Source organism: Pantherophis guttatus, chromosome 1, assembly GCF_059756535.1.
Source record: "Pantherophis guttatus breed Tessera chromosome 1, ASM5975653v1, whole genome shotgun sequence".
Lineage (NCBI taxonomy): Eukaryota > Metazoa > Chordata > Lepidosauria > Squamata > Colubridae > Pantherophis > Pantherophis guttatus.
The window spans coordinates 312,527,767-312,551,116 of record NC_142063.1 but is presented as its reverse complement, the minus strand read 5'-3'; the positions used below and the strand labels follow the sequence as shown (position 1 = coordinate 312,551,116).

General features: G+C 37.1%; 2 protein-coding genes and 1 long non-coding RNA gene across 5 annotated transcripts in view; 2 read left to right on the top strand and 1 right to left on the bottom strand.

The window, feature by feature from the left end:
* Window positions 1–23,350, top strand: part of ASB3 (ankyrin repeat and SOCS box containing 3) — a 58,016-nt gene that overhangs the window by 2,121 nt on the left and 32,545 nt on the right. Inside the window, exon 1 of one of the 3 annotated variants that reach the window (XM_034427386.2) lies at window positions 21,269–21,636. The exons of 1 other annotated variant lie outside the window; for it this stretch is intronic. The gene's annotated coding sequence lies outside the window, so the exon portion shown is untranslated. Of the gene's footprint in view, window positions 1–21,268; window positions 21,637–21,758; window positions 22,138–23,350 lie in introns of those variants that run through there. One more of the 3 variants, XM_034427387.2, reaches the window with a different exon arrangement.
* CHAC2 (ChaC glutathione specific gamma-glutamylcyclotransferase 2) lies at window positions 4,074–21,782 on the bottom strand. Its single transcript, XM_034427389.3, has 3 exons — window positions 21,046–21,782; window positions 11,908–11,943; window positions 4,074–6,799 (listed from the first exon to the last, which is right to left on the bottom strand). The coding sequence occupies exons 1-3, from the start codon at window positions 21,268–21,270 to the stop codon at window positions 6,419–6,421; spliced, it is 642 nt and encodes a 213-aa protein (XP_034283280.1). The 5' UTR covers window positions 21,271–21,782; the 3' UTR covers window positions 4,074–6,418.
* On the top strand, window positions 7,018–7,774 carry LOC148116932 (uncharacterized). The gene is made up of 2 exons (XR_015731565.1): window positions 7,018–7,071; window positions 7,696–7,774. It is a non-coding gene; the product is annotated as an uncharacterized LOC148116932 (long non-coding RNA).

The window sequence follows — 23,350 nt, the reverse complement described above, 5'->3', positions numbered from 1 at the left end:
CTGAAGTTAAACAGTAGATTTCAGGGAGGCTTAGTATGCAGGCAAAGAAGTACAGGTCGTCCTGGACTTAACTACCACAACTGAGTCCAAAATTTCTGTTGCTAGGTGAGACATATGTTAAGTGAATTTAGCCCCACTACACGACCTTTCTTGCCACAGTTGTTAGTGCCACAGTTGTTAAGTGTGTTAATGGCTTCCCCATTGACTTTACTTTTCAGAAGTCGCAAAAGGGAATCATATAACCAAAGGATACTGTAACTGTCATAAATATGAACCAGTTACCAAGCGTCTGAATTTTTATCAGGTGACCCCAGGGATGCTGCAAAGGTTGTAAGTGTGAAAAATGGCCATAAGTCACTTTTTTCAGGGCTGTTTTAACTTTGAACGGTCACTAAATGAACCATTCTAAAACAAGGACTACCTCTAGTGCAAGATCAGAAGATCTGGAGAGACTTGGCCCATAGAATCACCAAGAGTCAGACACAAACGAATGGGTATTGCCATTTAGTATGCAGGGCTACCTGGAATTTTCTGTTTTGTCATGTGGAGATTTTGTTACTGCCTATTTTATGGCTTAAAGTTTTGTTTCCCACCAAACAATACCACTAAAATCCATAATGGATAATAATAATAATGGACTATTAGGGTTGTAAAAAGGGGGGGGAAGGGGAGGGAATTTTAAATCAGTAATTTGCCCTGCCTGATAACTCCCAAAAGTGCTTTTTCAAAAGTCAACTGGCCTTTGTTTTTTCTTTGAAGACATTTCACTTCTCACCCATGAAGCTTCTTTAGCTTCTTGGATGAGAAGCAAAACATCTTCAAGAAAAAAACAAAGGCCAGTTGACTTTTGAAAAAGCACTTTTGGGACAACCATGACCTGGATGTCTGAGAATTTCCATAGACATCTGCCTGATTAAGAAAATACAATAACATGAGAAAACTCTTCTCTCATGTTACTATATTAATTGAAACTATTACCAGAGCTTTGGCTGCCCCTGGCATTAGAAATTACTGTTAATTTAGTCTATGTATGTATCAAAGCAGGTAATTATGTAGAGAAGAGGAGAAATGCATACTGATTTTCCATAACTTGGTACTCTCTGAATTTATAATTATTAATCAGCACAGCTATGGAGGAGTCGACTCCCCAGACATCTTGGAACTAATAAGGTCAAACAAGAAACTATGGCTGTTAGACCTGTTACTCTAATGACATTCCACACTAATTCTAGCATGGCATTTTATTAAATTTTTTATGCAGTAAAATTAAGGAAATTCATTTTCTCTTAATCTGCATACTCTCATCTACATATTACCTATATTTATAAGAAAAAAATAGTATCATAGTAGCAACAACTACTGCAACTCATATAAAAATACAGAATGTCGGATATTAATGTTTATCCATATTTAATTCAATAGATGCTACTCAACTAACTTGGAAGTGTGCCCAATATTGTTGCTTCTGACTTGACAGTTTATAATTATAAGAAATATGTGAACAATGTATGCACTTTTTAAATAATTCATCAGGATTTAATTGGTACATAATTTCATTGAAAAATATTGCACTTAATGATATTATTTAATTTGACACTTATTTATCTGGTATTAATTTTTTGATGATATCTTCATACAAGCATGAAAACTATTATTTTATAACATTCAAGTGTGAACTACCGTAATCCTAAAATAATAACTTCATTATTGGACCATTTTGACAGAATGCTAGTTATTGATATTTCAGTATGTATTTAAAAAACTAGTCCTTATTAAGAACATTGTTTTCATTAAGTTGTGGTAACATGGCAGATACATTTATGTCATTTTGTAATTATATTTTTTCAATGATGTCAAAATTGGTTTAAAGTTGAAATGAAACATTTTGTACTTTTCTGGTGCGGTGATTATTTATTGAACCTTGTTAGGTGCACACAACAGTAGCTTATATTGCAGTGTACTGTATGAAATGGGAAAATATCACTCCTTGGAATATTTTTATGACATCAAACACACAATTGTAAAGACATCTAACAAATGCCTTTTTGCTTCTAATTAGGATTCCCCGCCCCCCCCCCCGAAATATTGCAGATGCTTTAGGAATATGTACAATTGTTCTCCATGCTACAAGCTTTTTTCCCCATGGAAATTATTTTTTTTGTTCAGTCGCTAAATTGTCTCAGACCCTTCACAATCCCATGGACCATAGCACGCCAAGTTCCCCTGTACTCCTCCATCTACTAGAGTTTCCTCAAATTCATGTTCATTGCTGGCACTATCTAATCATCTCATCCTCTGCTGTCCCCTTCTCCTTTTGCCTTAAATTTCCCAACATCACGGTCCAATGAATCTTCTCTTCTCATTAGGTGGCAAAAGTATTTGAACTTCAGCTTCAGTATCTGTCCTTCCAAAGACTGATTTGATCTCCTTGCAATCTAGGGGACACTCAAGAGTCTCCTTCAACACAACAATTCAAAAGCATCAATTCTTCAGTGCTCAATGCCATAGCTGGTGGGGGACACCTAATGTAGGACTACAATGCAGTTCCTCCCCAGCTCACACATGGCCTGCATCAGGCCTCCCCACTTCCTGAGACACTCCTTCCACAGCTTCCTGCTTCCCTGGGTCCCGCACTCTTGTGTCTCCTCTCCTGCCTCACTCCACTTATCTTTTCCAAAGTTCACTTCCAAAAGAGTGCCCAATCCTAATGTGACATGCAGCCTAACTGCGTGCCTTTGTGTCATTCTGGAGGCGAGTGCCAATCTGACACACAAGATTGTTGTGTGTCACATCAGCTGATTCTCTTTCCAAATGACAACCTTCAGAAAATGTCTTTCAGAAAGAGAAGCAGCAATTCACCACCACATTCACCTATACAGAAGTTGCCTGATACCATACTGGAAACTGGTGCCATTTTAGAAGTGGCCACAGTTCTTGAGATCTGAGAATTATGGCCACTCTCAAAATGGCATATTTCCAAGATGGCACCAAGCCAGTATTATATAGGAAGGCTGCATGATGCATCAGCTATTTTTCTTTGGGAAAGGCAATCTTTGAAAGAGGTAAGTGCATGATGGCATGTGGGACCCAGCAAGATGGGAAGCAGGCTCATGTGAAACAGTGGGGTGGATGGGAGGAAGATAGGCAAGTAGGGGCAACTGCAGCATCCCTGATGTTGATTGTATGGGTGCCTGAATTGTGATCCCATGACCATGAGGCACTGCAGTGGCCATACGTTTGGGTATAGGTCATAAGTCCCTTTATTCAGCGCCATTGTAATTCTGAATGGTCACTGAATCGTCAGAAGTTGAAGGATACCTGTAACTCATTTAAAATATGTAAGTGCATTTATCTTCTAGTAAAACAAGCCACCTTCTGATGCTGAAACAGGTTCCTAAGAGCGGTGCTGGCTTTTCAGTGTACTTCTAATTTCAAGTTTAAAAGTCACTACATTTCACCTATAACTTTTTGCATATTTATACCATAGTACTGCATCACTAGTGTTGATGGCTGGGATCCAAAGATTTTCAGAATGCCCAATGGAATTGTATATATATTTTTTCAGAGCAGCAATCTATGGATTACAAACTTATTAAAATTCCACTTAATTTTTAAAGAAAGTACTTGACACGCAACCTGAATTGCTACTTGGGAAATGAAAGTCGAACATTTCGTTGATTATATAGTACAATTCACATTTACTAGTTGCTGAGCTCTGCTTAATGTAATTGAATTACAATAAAATTGAATTAAAAATCAGTGATAAATTTTTTTTTGGTAGCTAAGTCCTATTTCTATATAGATGTTTTTATAATGATGTAATAAGAATTAATTATATTTAACCTAAATATGATTGATTTTACTGCGATCTGGAAATACCAGATCGGTTTATGGTTTGTATCAGAATTCCTTTTCATTGTGTAATCTCTTGATTAACTCCTTATTAAAACTATACCCTTCAGATTCAGACTTAGTTGTCACACTTTGTTGAATACAAGTGCCTTCAAAAACACAAACAACAGCACAGCATAACATTTGTGAGTATTTGTTAAACAGAGGAAGAAAACACTGTATGGGCTTAAATCATAGTTGTTGTATTACTAATGCAAAATCATACAAGTTTCATTATGAAAATGACAGAAACATAGAACCAGTTTATGCTTTTGTTGAAAGTTTAAAGAAAAGAACTGAAACTGTGAGATGTACATGCATAGTTGGGACGGAAACGTTTTTTGTTGTTATGAGATCATCATCAAGTTAACGCAGCAGATAACAATTTAGTAGAAGTTGAGAATGTTTAAAAGTCCCGGCAATTTACTGTGCAATTTACCCTTGAACTCTTAAGTACAGAATCCCCCCAAAAAGAGGTACATTTAGCTAAATCAATCAATTTTATTTACAGCCAAAAGATCCAAAAGCAACTTAGAAAGATAATCTAAATTTGACATTGGATATAATAGTTTAAATTTATATTGTGTTTGTAAGTTACTTATGGGCCTTCTGGATGCAAATAAAACTGGCTGATTTGATTTAAACTAAATCAACAGTGTTTGCTTACCTGGTGTAAATTTTAATTTGGACTCTCAAATAAATACTTTGACATGGTTTCAAAAATATTGTGACAGATGGCCTAGGTATATGTAATACAATCTTCAATAAACATCAAGTTCAAAGCACTATGGGAGAGAGATGCACAATTAGAATTTTTAAAGGGTATTTACTGGCCAGCTATAGTTTGAAATCCTTGTCTATGGGGGGAGTTATAATAACATTTGTATATGTCTTTAAGAGACATATAATAGCTCATGTATTTTCCTTTGTTTACTGACAGGTTTATCACTGCAGTGGTTATTTCAGTGAAAAATTCTAGCAAGCATTTCCAAATTGTTAATAGAAAATATAATTAAGTTAATTATAATAAGTTATCCGGTACAACTAAAACTATGCTAATTAATGATAACTAGACTTGGAAATTTGCAGCGTAAATTTTCGTTCAAAACCTATGCTGCAAGTTATGTGCCAATATTTTCTGAGGAAGTTTGACTTCCAAGGGAGCTTATTCCTTATTTAGATGCTTGCCAGATCTCTGCCAGTCCTTATAGAAACAATAATCCTGTTCTTCTGTTTGAGGCAAAAAGGAATTACTATAGAGTAAGTGTCAAAAATGTGCTCTTGTATTGCAAATGCTGATCCTCTGCTTTTCAAATGGGCTGGGCTACATAATCCATATACTTCCAAATTTTTCCAATTAGAGTATACAAAGAGAAGTGCAGTCTTCATAATGAAAGCTTTACAAATGCATAGAAATTTATAAAAACTAAGGATTGTCACTAAAAACAAAAATTGAAGAAGAAATATTCTTGTACCTCAATGTGTTATTGTGTGTTTAGAAGCAAGAAGTTGTGAAACTATAGCATTAGGTATTGGTGACCAAATCATGCTTGCATAGTAAAGGTTGAACAAAGGGTTATTGTGAATTTTAATTTATGGAGCTCTAATTACTGGGATAAGGGCAAATTTGACTATCTCTAAAAATGCCCAATGATTATGGATAGGAATTTTGTTACATTACTTATTACTCTAGATTCAAGTTGTTTCCCTGATTACAGTTATTTTCCAAAAAAATGAGAGAAAGCCTTGTGATACCAGTATATATCGTCTCTGAAGATATTGAAACCATGAATGCAAAGTGCTGTTTCCTTTCATTTGTAACTATTTCATCCTCTTATCACTAAGCAAATAGTTATATATAAATTATTGAATTTGGGCAAGTGAAACGAAATGATAAATATATAATAAGCAATACGTTTCAAACAGGTGTACAAATAATCCAGGCCCCTCATATAGATATAATTGCCATTTACAATGTAATCCCTACACATATTTACTTTGTACCATGTTGGACTTAATCCTAAACAAGTGTACAAAGAATTTTTCTCTCAGTGCTGAAATCCACAAATCCAATTGGAAACATTTTTGAAGGAATATACTGACATTTATGCCAACACACATCACTCAATCCTATGCATTTCTTTCTTTGTTGAAAGGACTTCCTTTTGTGCATAGGACTGCATCCATACCTAAGTGAAGAATCTAGTTCAAAACTTTTTTTTTGAAAGGAAAACAAAATCTAATAATTTAAAGTTAAGAAAGGTTCCCTTCAACTTAAATCAGGCCTAAGTTATTCAAATTTGAGAAATGAACAGAAAAGCATTTTTAAAACTTTATGGAAATTCAAAGTTCCTTCTTAAATTTAAATATCATTTTAAAAATCTCTATTGCCCAAGGACAGTGATGCCTCAATGAAATATGAAAATTAATTTTTTTAAAATTTTGATGGCTAATTTCCAAATTATATAAACAATATAAACGGAATAAACTTAGTCTGATAGTGAAGAAACTGTTTGCAAAGTGATTGTTATACAGGTTTGTTTTGCTCTTCTTCCAATAGTTTCTTTACCAGTTTCTCTAAAGTAAAAACATGTTCATCCACATCTTCTGGTACAAGATCCCTGAGGGAATTGCAGAGTTCAAATAGATATTCTGTATTTCTTCCACTAGGACCAACTGCATTAAAAATCTGTTCGGCAATTTCTTCTAGGGGTGCAGGTCCGAGGTAGTTAGGGTTTTCACAGGTTCCAATATATAATAGCACATTAAAAGGTTCCACTGCAGGATCTTTGGGATAGAAGACAATAGTTGTAGTCCTATATCCACCCTTCTCTCGAAAATCAAGATAGGCTTTTACTTCAACTTCTTGTCCTATTGGCAGTTTGTATGCAACACCCCATACACAGCCCTGTAGAAGAATACAACCAGAAAGATAAAGCATACAAAGATCAGACTCTATCAAAGAGTTGCACAGGTCACTCTTTCAAACCATTATTGTCAGTAATGCATGCACATAACTTCTTGAATGAAAAACTAGAAAACAGGGTGTTAATGAGGGAACTGCAAATTCTCAAACCCATGTTTCCAATTCTTCACTGGCTCTCTTCCCTTCTCATATTTTCTTCCAGGGTTTTACTATGGTTAAGAACTCTCTTTCTACTCTCTGACACATCTGTGCAGGTACTTCATCTAACAAGTACTGTTAATTTAGCAAGATAGGTTGATAGAGATAAGATAAAAATATTGCTAATTTCTAGTTATTTTAACTCTGCACAATTAGGATGACTACAGGGTATTGATTTGAAATAACTAGTTTACAATGATTGGAGTTTGTTTTGCAATACAAATGCTGGGGAAAGAAAGAGAAAAAAACCCAAGCTAAACCATTCTCTGCTTATAGAGGAAGCTGTCTGCTAACATAATAGGATCTAACTGCACAGCAGTATGAAAAAACTTACCAGAAAAGTACAGAAGAATTCACAGTGACAGACACTGTGTTGCATTTTGCTGATCTTGTCAAGTACAAAAGGTTGAAATCTGTAGCTGCCATTACTCTGATTTAAATTCGGCAGCATTACAGGACAACTAGTGGTGTTCAAACCTCCTTGTTTTCATGACATTTATATTTATTATCAAGAAAATATAAATACTGGAAAAACTGAGAAACTGCTCAGTGCATCATAAGTAAATGGTACATATTTTAATGTAAAGTATATTATATCACAATTAAACTATGGCAAAATTATTTTTATTTTTGTCTTAAGACACTTTTTAATCTTGGTTTCACTTAATTTTTTTTTACAGGGTCCCATCTAGCATACCATCTAGAAGTTCTTGGTGTGAACACCCCTAATGTAGAAGAAATAAAGATATATGATAGTAATACAAACTGAGCTTATTTTATTTTAGTTCACAGTTTTTACTTTACAAAACATTTCACATGTATTTTCAGTAATATTGCAATAATTTTGCAACACCCTGTAAGTTTTTACTTTTGCTCTTCGGATTTGAGAACACAAAGTTGAAAATTTAATTCACCTGTGAATTTGCAGCTGATTTGAGGATGGAAGTGAGATTTTCATGGTCGAGATTTTTAATTTCTGATCCTAGGCAAATTTACTTTAGGTAGGTTTAAGTAGGTTTAGTGGTACCTAGCTGTGTAAAACTGTAGTTTAAACATCAGTGTTGCAGTATTTAACAGCTGGACATAGAAAGGGAGCAGTTGTTATTTTCTTTGTACTATAAACAGAACATTACTTTCTAAAAAGATTTAAAATATAAACATTGTAATCAGAGTTAGCAGTTTTCAGCAACATGTTAAAATATAATGCTAAGTATTCTGGGAAGGTAAATTTAAAAATAAATCAAGAAAATCATTCAAGTGCAAGAGAAATTTACAGTGGCAAAAAGTATATTGAGGACACACCAGAACTGTGAGTTTGAAGGTTTTTTTTGAAGAAATATAATGGAATATGCTCTAAAGAACTGGCACTTCAGAGAGCAGACAATCTTAATATTTAGGTTTTTTTCTATATTTCTTTATTGACATTTTATATTAGAATAATAGTGACCAAATATATCTAAAATCAAGTTGTGTTTATATGGGACAGGACACTAATTTCTTTATACAAAAAGTATAAATAGTTGCTTTACCATTCAACTGGATATTACTTCTTGCTCACCTATGGTAGAGTCCAACACAAATACTGAACATATATACAACAGCAAGAAAATGCCACTAAGAGGGTGAATTTGACACAGGATGTGTCTATAAGCACTGTCTGACAACTTATTTTTCAGGCTACAATGTTTCTCATCTGTGCTTTCTCCAATCCTGAAAACATAAGATCCACAAGTGGAACTAGACATTATAGGGAGCATATATATTCTCTTCCCATTTTCCCCCCATATCTACTCTGTGAAACTAATAGTAAGCTTGTTTGAAAGTTAAATTATCTTTTATAACAACATCTCATTACATGTAGTGCTTGCTTAACAACCATTTGTTCAGCAACTGAACTTTCAACAGCAGTGAATGGTAGTTATGGCTGTTCCTTGAAGTTACAGTTGTTGCAGTGCCAATTTTGAATTATTATTGTTCATTTCACAGTCAACTAGATGTTTATATTGGATCTGGTACTTTTCCTCACTCACTGAGTCCTTCCCAAGGATCCGGGTTAGGCAATTGTTTGTTTATGTTTCATATTTCCTAACTGCCCATCTCACTAGAGCAGGGAGGGAAATGCTATTAGTAGTAACAAATAAGGATGTAAGCTGTTCCAAATAAAGCTGCCTTTTGCAATTGACTAATGGGGATTTTATCAATGCCAATGTTTTTCAAATGGTGCTCCAGGTGTTTTGGGATTGCACCCAAGGGTGCAATTGGAACATCTTTGTTTTCTTTTGCCACAGTCATTCTATTTGCATTTTCTTTGTTTTTGCATTTTGTGATTTTATCCAGTTCTTTCACAGTAGTTATAAAGCTAATGCTGCAGTGATTAAGTGAACCAATGGTTTTGCTGAAAATTTGAAATAAATGCTAGTTTTGGGCAAAACCATCATAAAATGTGGTCATATGACTGCACGGCGTTGCAGATAGCCATAAATGTGACCTGGTTGCCAAGCACCTGAAGTTGTCATGTGACTGCAGGGTGGAGTGGGATTGTTGAAACTCTGAATTTGGGTGGTAAATGGCTCCCTGCTAGGTTGATCATAACTTCCAAAGGTCACTGACAAGTCATAAATTGAGAACTAACTGTAAATGTAGAAATGACAGGCTTCTAAGTTTATAAAGAAATTTCCAGAGTGTCATTTGCCTTTCCTCGAATTTAGATTACAGGCAAATCTTCTTTGCTTCATAGATTATTTCTTAATTTCTAAAAGGAGAATCAGGATATATTTGGGAAGACATGGAGGAAAATAAGTGGGTGGGCCAATTGAAGTCAAAAATTCTGGTCTCAATTCTGGCCATTAAGTAAGGTCTACCTGTATCTTGGCAAGTATAAATAGAGAATTAATTTATATCTAAGAAAGTACTGTGTTTCCCCGAAAATAAGACCCTGTCTTATATTTTTTTGAACCCTGAAATAAGCGCTTGGCCTTATTGCCATGCGCTCAAAAGCCCGATTGGGCTTATTATCAGGGGATGTCTTATTTGGGGGGGGGGAACAGGGTAATTCTAACAATACTATCTATCAAACACTAATGAACTTCTTTCTTCATTTCCATACCTCCATACCCTCAAAACTGTATGGCACTTACAAGAAACTGTATTGCAATTAGTGGTCTCATAAAAGTTATTTTTACTATTTAAACAAAAGGATTCAGTACCTCATTTTAGCATCTCCTTATTCTCAGCTATTTTCCAAGAGTCCTGATGCACCTTTCAGTACAGGTAGTCCTTGACTTACAACTACAATTGAGCCCAAAATTTCTGTTGCTAAGTGAGATGTGTTAAGTGAGTTTTGCCCCATTTTGTGACCTTTCTTGCCACAATTACGTGAATCACTGCAATTGTTAAATTACTGTATTTTTCAGACTATAAGATGCACCGGTTTATAAGACGCACTAAGATTTCCAAGAAATAAGTAAGAAAAAAAAAGTTTTTGCCTTTCCTGGCCCCCAGGAGCACTGTGCAGGCCTCCCAAGCCCTCTGTGTGCCCCAATTTTCACCTGCTTTTGCGAAAATGGGGCGCACAGAGGGTTTGTGAGGCCTGCAGAGTGCTGCTGGGGGAGGGCAAAAACGGCCCCGTTTTTGCAAAAAATGGGCAAAAAACAGGCCCATTTTTGCGAAAAATGGGGTGCACAGAGGGTTTGGGAGGTCTGCAGTGTGCTCCTGGGGGCTGAGGAAAAAACGTCCCTGTTTTTGTCCTCCTCAGCCCCCAGGAGCACTCTGCAGGCTTCTCAAACCCTCTGCACACCCTGTTTTTGCGAAAAACGGATCCATTTTTCACAAATATGGGACAAACAGGGCGGGGCTTTGGGAGGCCAAAAATGGCCGTATTTGGTGTATAAGACGCACCAATATTTCCACCCTTTTTTTGTGGGGGAGGGAAGTGCGTCTTATACTCCGAAAAATACAGTAGTAACATTGTTGTTAACTGAATCAGGTTTCCCCATTGTTTTTGCTTGTCAGAAGGTCGCAAAAGGCAATCTCATGATCCTGGGACTCTGCAATGGACATAAATATGAGTCAGTTGCCAAGCATTTGAATTTTGATCACGTGACCATGGGGATACCTCAATGGTCATCTGTGAAAAACACTCACAAGTCATTTTTTCCAGTGCTGTTTAACTCTGAATAGTCACTAAATGAACTGTTGTTAAGTTGAGGACTACCTGTACAGGTAGTTCTTGATTTGCAACTGTTCAAAGTTAAAATGGATTGCAAAAAAAGGTACTTACAGCTTGGATTTTAAGTTTTAATCGCCACCCTCATCCATGGTCACATGCTTGCATTTTTGGCACTTGGCAACCAGCCCACATTTACAGCTGTTTGCAGCGTCCTGCAGTCACATGACTATGACTGATGATTATTTTTGCTGGAAACTAGCTTTGTTTCTGGTTTGCTGTAAAAAAATGCCCATTGAGGACAATTGAATTGTTTAATGATTGCAGTGGCCACTTTACAATTGCTGCTTTAACAACTGTTGCAAAAAAGGTCATAAAATCAGGTGCAGTCATGTTATTACTGCTTAATAGTAGTACAACTTGCAACAGTAACTGAGGACTAGCTATAAAAGCTGAATGAACATGGGGCAGGAAAGAAAAAAGAGATCTTAAAGGTGAACAGGAATCAATTTATTTGAAACCAGTATTAAGCATATTAAGAGATTTTTTTCAGGAAAATGGAACTAGTTTCTTCAAATGAATGATTTATAAACAGCTGTATACTATTTTGGCTGCTTCTCTATAGGAACTGGGCTTTTCTCTATCAGAATTAGGAAGGCAGATGCTACATGCCACTATTGAGGACAAAATGTAATTTATACAATATGTAAAAATACAATTACTGTACCTCAGGATCTTCAATAAGTGTCACAACTCTTCCAGGCTAAAATTTAAAAACAAAACAAACAAAAATTCAGTAAAAACTTTCAGAACCAGTACAAAAGTGAAGTTTTTTTAAAACAAAAATCCAAACCACAGGATCATTAAATAAATGAAATACATATTTAAAGTATTTGAATTCTGCCATAGTGATGGTATATTTGCTGGCTGAGGAGCTTATATTTGCTAAGAATGCAGATTGTAACATAAATCCATTTGTAATCATTTTATTTATGTACAAGTGTTTCGTGTGCTTTTAGGCTGGTTTAATCAAGCAAAATAATTCACCTCAGTAGTAATAACAAACCACTAAGCAATACCCATATGATTTTCAGGCACATTTATCATTGGTCCCTCAGCCCTTAAATGCCTGTTAAATATTTTCATAGACTTTAAAATATCAAGATGCTCATCTTATTTTAGAAGACAGCTACTTCCTTAAAAGGAGAGATCCAGGAGAGAATGCTTTTTTTGAAGTCCCTTCTATAGACGTTTTTTGGGATGTGTGAATATTCTAACTGTGCTCCTTCTATTTGCCTTGTAGAGGCAGATTCTACCTCTCAAGTAGAAATTCTTGAGCTCTCAAGTAGAAATGATTTCATAGATATCAAGGTCGCTTATCTTTAATTCTTGTAATTATAACTAATTATTAATTATTAATTATTAATAATGTAATAATTCTTACAGCATAATGAATTGCATCCAGAAATAAACTGGCAACTGTTGTAGTTTTTATAATATAGATGTTGTATGATAATGAGCCATATTGTCCTAGTGGTTAAGGTACCAGGCTAAAAACCAGGAGACTGACTTCTAGTCCCATTTTAGGTATGAAAGGTAGCTGGATGATTTTGGACCAGTCACTTAGCCCAATCCACCTCACAGAGTTATTGCAGGGAAAATAGGAGGTTGAAGGAGTATTAAGTATATTTGCTTCCTTAAGTTATTTATAAAAATAATATGTTGGACATAAATAAATAAAATTTAAATAAAAATAAATAAAAAGCTGCATTTTGTACCAGGGAAAAGTTTTTTTTTATTCACAAATTTGTCCCCAGGAAACTCTTATCTTATCGGAGTTTTGTTTTTTTAAAAGATGAAAATGATATTAGTAAAAGCAGGAAGCTGGCATGCTACAAAGCACAAGCCTCTAGAACCATGTAGTCTTTGAGTCACACATATATCTTACCGGGAAATGAAACTTGGCTTTAGGAACTGGCTTGCCTTCTGATAAATGAGTATTGTGAGATTGGTTATGCATACAGTACTATAATAGCTATGTTCTGATAGCTACCACTGTGTTTTCAAAATTTTAAATTTGCCCCTAGCCCATAACTACTAGGTTTGCCTCCTGTTGTGTACTTGTAATAATCAATAAAGTCATATGAGTGATAAGATTTGCCTGAATGCTGTTGAGGTCTGGATGGAGAACAGCAGGTTAAATCTAGACTGGCTCTGGGTTAGGGGCTCTTTGGCTCTTGAAGAATGGCCATATTTGGTTGTGGATGGGGCTGTACCAGTGCTGAAATGTAAAATTTGTTACTACCGGTTCTATGGGCGTGGCTTGGTGGGGGGTAATGTGACTGAGTAAGTGTGGCCAACTTTTTTTTTTTTTTTACTTTTAAAACCATTTTTTCTACAACCTCTTCGGCTGAAGAGGTTGTAAAAAAATGCTTTTAAAAGCCTCTGATGATCAGGCAACTCAGCTGGGATCGTCAGAGGCTTTTAAAAGCCTCTGACAATCCCAGCTGAGCCGCGTGATCATCAGAGGCTTTTTTTTTAACTTTTAAAAGCATTTTTTCGGCCGAAGAGGTTGTAGAAAAAATGCTTTTAAAATTTTTTTAAAAAGCCTCTGATGATTGCACGGCTCAGCTGGGCATGGGGGGGGGGCAGGGATTTTTGCTATCGGTTCTCCGAACCACCCGTCCCCATCGCTACTGGATCGGGTGATCCAGTCCGAATCGGGAGCATTTCACCACTGGGCTGCACTGCCCCGTACTGATCCATTGCATAATCACTGAGTTCTGGACTCGTGACTCTTGCTTGAGGAGCTGGTGGCAGTCTCTACCCAACAATGACCAACATGCCCTTCTTATAGTCACCCATGCCTTGGTCATCACCCATCTGGACTGTTGTAATGCAGTTTACATAGTACAGTATCCTGGAGCTTCGTTTGGTTCAGAATGTAGTAGCTGAACAGTTTTATGCAAGCCTAAAGCTCTGCATGTATCATCTCTCTTATAGGAGTTGCAGTAGCTGCCAATATGCTGCCAGATACAATTCAAGGCGCTGGTTATCACCTTTAAAGCCCTATGTGGCTTGAGCTTTTTGAAGGACCACCTCCCCTATTATATTCACCTAGCCTTCCAGGACAGGAAGACAGGATATGTTATGGGTCCCATCAGTTGGGGGTGTACTTCTGTTGGGACCAAGAAAAAGGTCTTCTCAGTGGTGACCACCTCTCTATTGAATATCTTTCTTGCTGAGGTATGTCTGGCCCTCTATCCTGTTGCTTTTCTAAAAGGCAACAGGTCTGGGGACGCCAAATGAAGATGAAGCTATCAGGTACAAGAAATTGGGAACCAGGATAGAGTTCAAAATGCTACAAGTTTATTTTATGCTACCTATACATTAGAATCTGATCTATTAACAGTCAAGGTGAATTGGCTCCATGTAAGAGTTAACAGACTTCAAGGTCTTATGGAGGTATAGACATTCCAAACTGATTATGTATTTGACCCCACCCTCAGGCTCAGCTGATCATCTCCTACAGGAGCCAATCATGGTTAATTCGATTGTATTATTGCTGCCATGGGAGGAGGGGCTATGTGTTTTTATATTTGTGATTTTTAATGTTTTAAGCCCCTTGGGGTCACCTAGATGTGAGTTTAGTGGTCCTGTAAGTTTGTTTAATAAATTTGAAAAATGAGATTTGGCCTTAGAAATGTATTCATGTGTGCACTCATAAGAATGACCACATTTGTCCGGGATCTTTGTGCCCAGTTGTCTGTCTGTGTTAAGATGAGGCCATCTGGTATCTAATAGCTAGGAAAAAACAAACAAAAATAAAACAAAGCAAAATTATCCCTTAACTTCAATAACTGTTGGCAACCATTTATAGGCAAAGTTTATACATACTGTAGCAAAATTTTGCTATGTTTACAGAAATAAATTTAATTATTTAATAGATAATACAAATGAAAATATTAGAGTGCCTTGGAAATGTACGTAAAAAGGGGTAATCAACTGATGATGAATTTCTGTGTAGAATTGACAATACAAAAGAACATGGGCTGTGGTTTCTATAGCACCCAAGTCACAGGGACAATATCTGCTTTCATATGGGGCTTTCCTATAGTTCCTTTAAAAAAACAGCTGTGGGAAAAATGGCATTGTGTTATCTTAGTTAAAAACTTTTTAAAAGGCCTAAGCTAAGGTGCTACTTATTAGTCTGAGTTCATGTCAACAATATAGGAATCTGTATTCATATTACTATTACTGTATTTGTGATTACTATTTCTCTGAACTTTTAAAAAGACAGAATCATTTACAATCTAGACATTAACTGATAACTAAATTAAGTCATTTTCATTAAATATTCAAAAGTACATAGGTACTGTTTTATCCAATCATGAAGATGCTTAAATGATTAATCTGAATGTTGTACATCGATTTTCTAATTTCTGTAGTATATTCCATTATCTACCTTAGTACTAATTTGTATTCCTTAAAATACTTTTTTGTTAATGTACTGTAGATGTTCTAAACTTATGCTGAAATCTTATAAGAAGCATATACTTTTAAATAAATTTTCAAAATTTGTTGTAAGGATTTCAGACTGGAGATGTGAATTTGCATAAAAAGCAAACATTATTTGAAAGGTGTAAGCTCTACTGAATATTAATGTTGTTGCATATTGTCTAATCCCAGAAGAATGCCAATTATTTTTAAGTATTGGCTCATTTATGTTGAAGTCAGTCAGTATTTCTGATGACTGACAAATCTGCTGCATATACAGCAGTAAATAACATAGCCTTGCCTTGTCAATGCCATTCTCCTAGATTGCTGGATGTTTCTGAACTCCATTGTTTCCTCTGCTCCACAAATACTATTTAGAATTTTATAAGCTCTATAATCCTTGTATAGTGAGAGGCACGCTGGGTTTCAAAGTACTGTAAAATTTAATATTTTTGTTCAAATATTTTTATTTTTTATGAAATAGAAAATAGGAAAGGCTTTACTTGTTTTAATCTTAATTCATAGATATTGTTATTAACCTATGGTAGGCAATGCTTTCTGGAAAGCATTTTCAAATAATAACTAGACCATAGCTTATTATCAGTCCTTTATATAGACTACAAATTCAAAATACGGTTTTCTGAGAAATCCCTGAAAATTGGAGAAGTATACATCAGTAAGCAATGAACAGCATATTGTTATAATTATACAGACACCTGCACTAATAACTGAAATCCTTCATTCTGAGGAAATTAATGGTTGTGGTTCCAAAAAATATGTTTTTATGCTTAAACAGGAATGATTAAGTATTTGCATAAAAACAAACATTTTAAAATTTGACTAAATATATTTTAAAATCCCCCACACATTAACAAATAATCTAGATCAACACAACCAATTTTTTATAATGTCAAATTATTTAGAAGAGTGAAATCCAGTGCATCCTGGCGGTGCTTGAAATCAGCTATTTAAAATTCTGTTTAACCACAGGTAGCAGATTGTTAGTCCATGCTGCTTGCTTGCTTTGGTTTAACTCCACAGAATTTTGGTTCAAACTAAAAGGCCATTGGGCAATCTAATTCCTATGGGTAGCATATAAAAATGAATAGTAAGACAGTTCTGTTGCTATAACTCAGTAGTTTGATTGAGAGTCATACTTCCATGTTTCTGGATTGTTATAGGACAGAAACAAGTGAAAATTACTGGTTAGCGCACAACTCCATATAAATCATATGTAGAATCTTCAGAATGATTTATCCCTGGTGGTTTGTGGGAACTACCTGTACCACATATTACTCATATGCTATACAGACTTATTTATTTATTTATTTTAAAGATTTATATAGCCTCTTATTTTATACAGCATAATGGTGGACAGTTTACAAATACACAAAAAAACCAGCAGTGGCCCTAAAAATACACTCCTTATATATACCAACAACTTTATCAGGCTCCAGCCAGATGCTATCCCAACTTCGTTGGAAAAACAAAGTCTTCAAGGCTTTTCAGGAAACCAGGTGGGTTGGGGTCTGCTAGATCTCCGAGGGAAGGTTGTTCCAAAGGGCAGAAGTACTACCAAGAAGGCAGACTACCTCAATCCTGCTAGATGGCAACATTTAAGGGAAGGAACCTGGAGCAAGACACTCTATCTGATCTGATGGAGAAGGCAAATAACCTCAAGTGGTTCCACAAATAGTCTGGCCCCATGCCATTCAGGGCTTTAAAGGAGATAATAAGAATCTTGAATTGCAGTCAAAAAGAAAATTGAAGATAGTATAGCTTGCATATCATCAGAGTACCATGGGCAAACCATGGGATGCCCAAAACTTCACATGCCACTGCATTCTGGATCATTTCTATCTTATGGGTTCTGTTTCAATGTAATGTTAAGATACAACCACTACGAAATACTATCTCTATTAAAAATGGAAGGAATAAAATAGCAAATAAAACCAATAAAAAATAGGGAAAGAAAGCATACTGGGCAACATGTCCTTGTCTTGGTTATACTACAACAGTAAATTTGTAAACATTTCAGAACTATCCATACTCCTACTGTACTATGAGCGGCAATGTGCTTTAAACTTCATCTAAGATCTATTAGATTCAACAAATACTTTCTGTACTTTTTGACCAATCATGCACTTTTATTTGCAAGTATTTTGGCCCTTTCCCCTTTACATAACAGCTTTGTTTCATTGGTAGTTTGGAGTTGTCTTAGATGAACTTGTTTTAGGTCAGATATATTTTCAGTTAGGCTAACTGTTGTAAATACTCAGCAGTCTCCTCCCAACAATAAAATTTGCTATTTCCTCCCTAATTATGAATTGCCAGGGTCATAAGGCTGAAAACAGCTCCAATCCATGAAAATTCCCATCACTATGCTTACAATGAATTACTTTTACTGGAATTCAATATTTCACTTCCTTCAAAAATAAAATTTTTCATTAATATCCAAAGTTCTATTTTTATCTCAGTCTGTTCACAGAACCATGTTCCAGTAGCCTGCTGGATCATCTTTGGCAAACTTGAAACCTGTGGCATTGAGGTTTTTTTTTTTGGAAACCAATGGTTTCCTCTTTGATAACCTTCCATTCAGATCATTCTTCTTCGGTGTCTGTCTAATGGTAGAATCATGAACTCTGACATCAGTGCATTGTTCAGTGCAAGAACAGCCTGATTCTTTGCTGTTCTCTGGGCTCTTTGTGATTTCCCAGAAAATTGAAAGGTTTGGTCTTGGGAAGTTTTGTGTTGGATGACCAGGCTTGGAAGTAATAGACATGTTTCATTTTCTGCATTTGTACACTACCTGACTGAATTGATGGAGGCCATTCTAGTCTCATGAACACTAACAACACTTTTTCTTAGGGCTACAAAATTGAGCATGTTTACACAAATCTCGACTGTGAGAAACATTCTGATAATGACAGGCAATGTTTGTTTTATTAATAGGCTTACATGAGCTCTGAGGACATTGTAAGTCAAAGTGTTGCAGGATTATGGATAGCTCCAAAAGATTCATGTACTTTCTCTTCTCTTTTTTTCCTTCCTAGCATCTTTTTGCAAGTGCAGGATCCTGGACCAAATTCACCTAATCAGCCTTCATGTTCAAGGTGGGACTAGAAATCATAGTCTTCTGGTTTCTAGCCTGGAGTCTCACCTACTAGACCAAACCGGTTCTTAGACTTTTCCTCATTTTGTTCTGTCGAAAAAAGATACTGAAGGATATTCATTTAATCAGAATTTTCTTATTAATTCTAGTATAATGGTAAAGAAGTAAAAAAATGAAAAATTAACAGCTAGTATAGTATTTTCTTATAATGATTTAATATAGTCAGACGTTAACATTGTTTCAAAGGCAGTCATAGAATGGGTGCAGAAACTGACCTTTCTAATGTGCCACTGAATTCATTGACACTTATTTCTTGGTAAGGATGCAATGGTTACAAACTAGGATGTTTTTAATGAACGAACTTTGGGCTCATATTATTGATACATTTATATAAAAAGGAGAAATGGGGATTGAAGCCGTATAAATGATGTAGAGACAAAATTATCAGTTGATCATGCAATGACATTTATTTAAATTAACTGGCTACCCAATTCCAACTAATTTTTCATTAGTTTTAATGTTGCTGACATATTCATTTTAAATGAAATCTAGTCTGAATTTATCAGTTGATTAGTAAGCTCTATAGATAAATGCAGTCAAAAAACTGAACACCATAGGCCTATCAACTGAAGTATGGAAAAAAATAACATTTATTCAAACAAAAGGACATTCTCTGAGAACATAAAGTGCAAACCCACGTTCAACCTTGGAAATCTTGGAACACTGCTTGGCTGCTAATTTTAGAAGAATTGTGGTCTGTCAGTTCTGTTATAGTATCACTTCAGAAAGTTGTAAATTGTTTCCCCAAATATACAGAAACCCTCTACACACAGGAATGAATTACACAGGACAGTAAGCTAGAAATCCAAGATTCTACCTTCCCATTTCAGAAGATTTTAAAATACTGGATGCACAGCTCATCTCACTACACAGAACACATTATGTTCTTGTTTTGCAATCAAAATCCACATGTAGTAAGTGGAAGTTGGTCTTTTTAAATATTTGAAACAACTTCTTTCATCTTATATTATTTTATTTACTAGACAATCTCATTTGGCTTAGTGTAGCCTATTCAGAGAAAACATGGAGAATTGAGCTGTGCATCTCAATCCTGTGACACGTTTATTTCTTTTATGAAATAGTCTGAACTTTTTCTCAAATTACATTCAAGAACAAAATGGATGCAGCCATTAAAAGACTTGCTGATGGCAAATGCCTTAAGACAATTTTAGAGGGAGACGATACTTTTCTTGATCTTTAACAACAAATATATGCTGCTCAGGAGATGATCATACCTGTTCATATTTGTACAATAAGCTAAATAATAACTGATTAAACTATACATGTTTAGCTAAAACTAAACAAATCCTGTTATGTCTTAGTATGTTGTGCGAATCAGGCCATCATTTTAAGCCATAATGTGATTTCTTTGTTTTGGTATAACATGTTGGAATTCAGCCAGGATTATCCATGGGTTTGGATTTAAATGCAAGGTCAGTAATTTTATTTTTAGCAGAAAATCAAATCTTGCCATTGAAGTTCTCTTCGTAGTTTGCTCAGAAGGAATCTGGGCAAATATAAATAAATTTATAGAAGATGACCCAAATATTGAAGTGTAGTGCAACCATTAAAAAAACGCAAAACCCTAGTTTGGGAACTTGGTCCTTTTCCTTGTTGCCTGCAAGATACACTGTCCTGTCTGCATTTCCCCAACGGGAAAAAAACCCCAATTGTACCCAAGTTGCATTGTTAACTATATTAGTATTCGAGGTTTGTCTGTGTATGGATAAAATAGACAAGTTAAAAGCATAGAGAGGAGTAGTGGGAGACAAAGACACCTTTCCTCTATTATTCCAACAATAATAAGCGCTGGGCTGTGCGTGTGAAAAGTGCACCTGGGTTCTGGAATCGCTCCACCCGTAAGTAAATTTATTTTACTCCAAACGTGGAAGATCTGACTCGGCAGTTACGCACACAAACATCAATCCGACCAGTGGGCACGCAGGCACTTGCCAAGCTCCTCTGCAACAGGATGGCTGGCGGGTCAGCTCTTGTCAGTCGCACAGGTCCACCTCCCCAAACCTTTTCCTTCTCTGGCCCAGTTCGATTCCCACCCAGCTCCCATCTGGGAGATAACAAATTCTCCCCACTAGCTAAAAGAGAGAGCGAGTCCTGGCATCTCTCAGTGCCCCACTGGCACCGAGCCGGTAACGAGATAGCCCCGCTTCTCCGCTCCGTCTGCCTACCGCAGCTCACCTTGCCCGGCACTCCACGGTGATCCGTGCTGCCTTGCCAGAACCGCCTGCTGTAGCCCGTGATGTATCCTACCATCTTGTCCTCGTAAGGAAAATCCACCTTCCAGATGAGAGAGCCATATCCGAACACCCACATGTTTCTAGCCCCGTCACTCTTTGCTTCGCTGACTGGGGAAGAGGGAGGGGACGGGCAACAGCGGCCCTGGGGGCTGCTAGGGCTTTGCATATTCTCTCCAGCCTTTGTTGAGCAGGCAGAGCACACAGCAGAGCGCAGGGCCCGCGCTCAAAAGAGCCCCAACCTCCGAGCGGGCTCCGCTTCCACTCAACCACGTGCCCCTCCACTGACTGTCTCGCCGGGAGAACTGGGGAGTCGAGGCGCCGCTGGCTTTTTGCCGTAGACCGAGCTCAAACTACAGCTCCCGGCATCCCCTTCTGAGCCAGGAAAAGAAAGGCTGGGTGTCAGCGGGCTGCTCCTGCTTCGGCAAAGCTTCGGATGCTCTTTGGGAGAGCCGCTCCGAAGCCCCAAGCGCTCTCCTAGAAAGGGAGCCTCGCTCGGCCACGGCAGCCCCGGGTGCCCCGGCGAAGATCTCGGGTGAGAAGAGCGGGCAAGGAAGGGAGCGGGGCCGTGACCGAGTCCATTGATCTGCTGGGCTCCTGCTCTTTCTTTGGCAAAGGCAGGAAGGAGAAGTGGCCGCCTCTCCTGGGAGGCGCGTTGGCTGCTTCGTCCTGCTCGGCGAGGGGCAAGCCGGATTGGCGACGGCTTGTTTGGCGCGGCCTTTTTTTTTTTTTAACAAGACGCCTCCGCCATCTTACGGAATATCCCGCGCTGAGCCCGCCGAGGGAAGCATCTTCACCGCTTTCCCTTCAGGCTGCCCCGGCAACCGAGAGGGAAGAGGAATCGTCGTGGTTGCGCCACTTTCCCCCTTTGAGGTTCTTGGGCCAGGCAGCGGGTTTTAACTTCAAAATAGGAAAGTGAGGATCCGGGTCCTGCAGCCCGCTGAGTCTCAAAGGAGGCGTCCTCGCCCTTTGCTTACTTTGCTGCACGAATTTAACCTGTAACTTTAGGCGATGCTTGAGCTTTGAATCCAGTTGGGTCAGTGCCCTAATTCATATTCAGTTAATTATTGCATTTCTATCCCCTCTTCCTTCTGGGAGTTAATAAGAGTGCCCGATGTAGGGATCGCTGTTCACCTAACAACGTCTGAGAAAGGCCAATTTGAGTGTGATCAGCCCCAAGTCAGCCACTTTCTGGTCTCTTCAGCCCAAGCCATAACCAGTATTAATTCTTGCCTTAGCTGTGTATTCATACGTTGCACTTAGTGATGAATCAAACTACGGCTGGGTTCCTGGCACACTGAATTATAAACTATATAATTTATTATGTAGTCATGTATTATAGTGGATAAGTATACTGTGAGCCATAATGATTTTGATATTGGGTGAACTCATTCAAAGTATTGTTGGTGACAACAGAATTATTATTAAATGGAAGAGATTTTGCAGTTGTTTGTGATGAGTTTAAAAAGGGTTTAAAACCTTCTAAGTTTTAAAAGAAATTTCTAGAAAGCTGAATTTCTGACTTTCTTCTAGTTACGTAAATTTAGTTTATACAGTGTGAGTGACCTGTGAGTGACCTGTGAGTGAATGACCTGTGAAAAGGGCCAGTTACCTCTGTTGATGCTGTGCAGCTGAAGTTCAACTCTCTTGAATCGAGTGGTTTTATTAGCTAGAAGTCATAAAATTCTTCACAGTGGGCCTTTCAGACTTATTATAAAAATTGTCTTTTCTATCTCTAATCAGATGCAATGAAGTGGCAAAATATCTCCATTTGGTTGTTGGATTTTCACTGTGTAGATGCAAATGTGAACTCTTACTAGTGGTTGGACTCAAAATGGGTCTTCCTCTGTGATTTCATCTCGATAAACTCTTTGGTAAACCTTGTTTGGTAAACAAGGAGCAGTATTGGATCTGTGAGAAGAGAGAGATCACCCCAGTGTAATTTGGTCAAACTCCTCAGCTTCCCCTTTATTTTAATGGATAATCAATCTTAATTTCCCTCAGATTCTTGGAAAACTGTGCAGGTGCCTTCTGAAACTTCATTGGATCCATTAGGCACCATGGGTTGACTGATCTGATAGATCACCCCTATGAAGAGATGTTGCACAGCAAAACTCCTAAACAAAGAGTGATCTGAGTGTTGTTCCTTTTTTGTTTTTCATGTTCAGAGTACTACAGTAGCAAACAATGTGATCTCACTGAAAGTCAACAGTCCACAACAGTCCATTTCAGTCAACTTAAAATGTCAG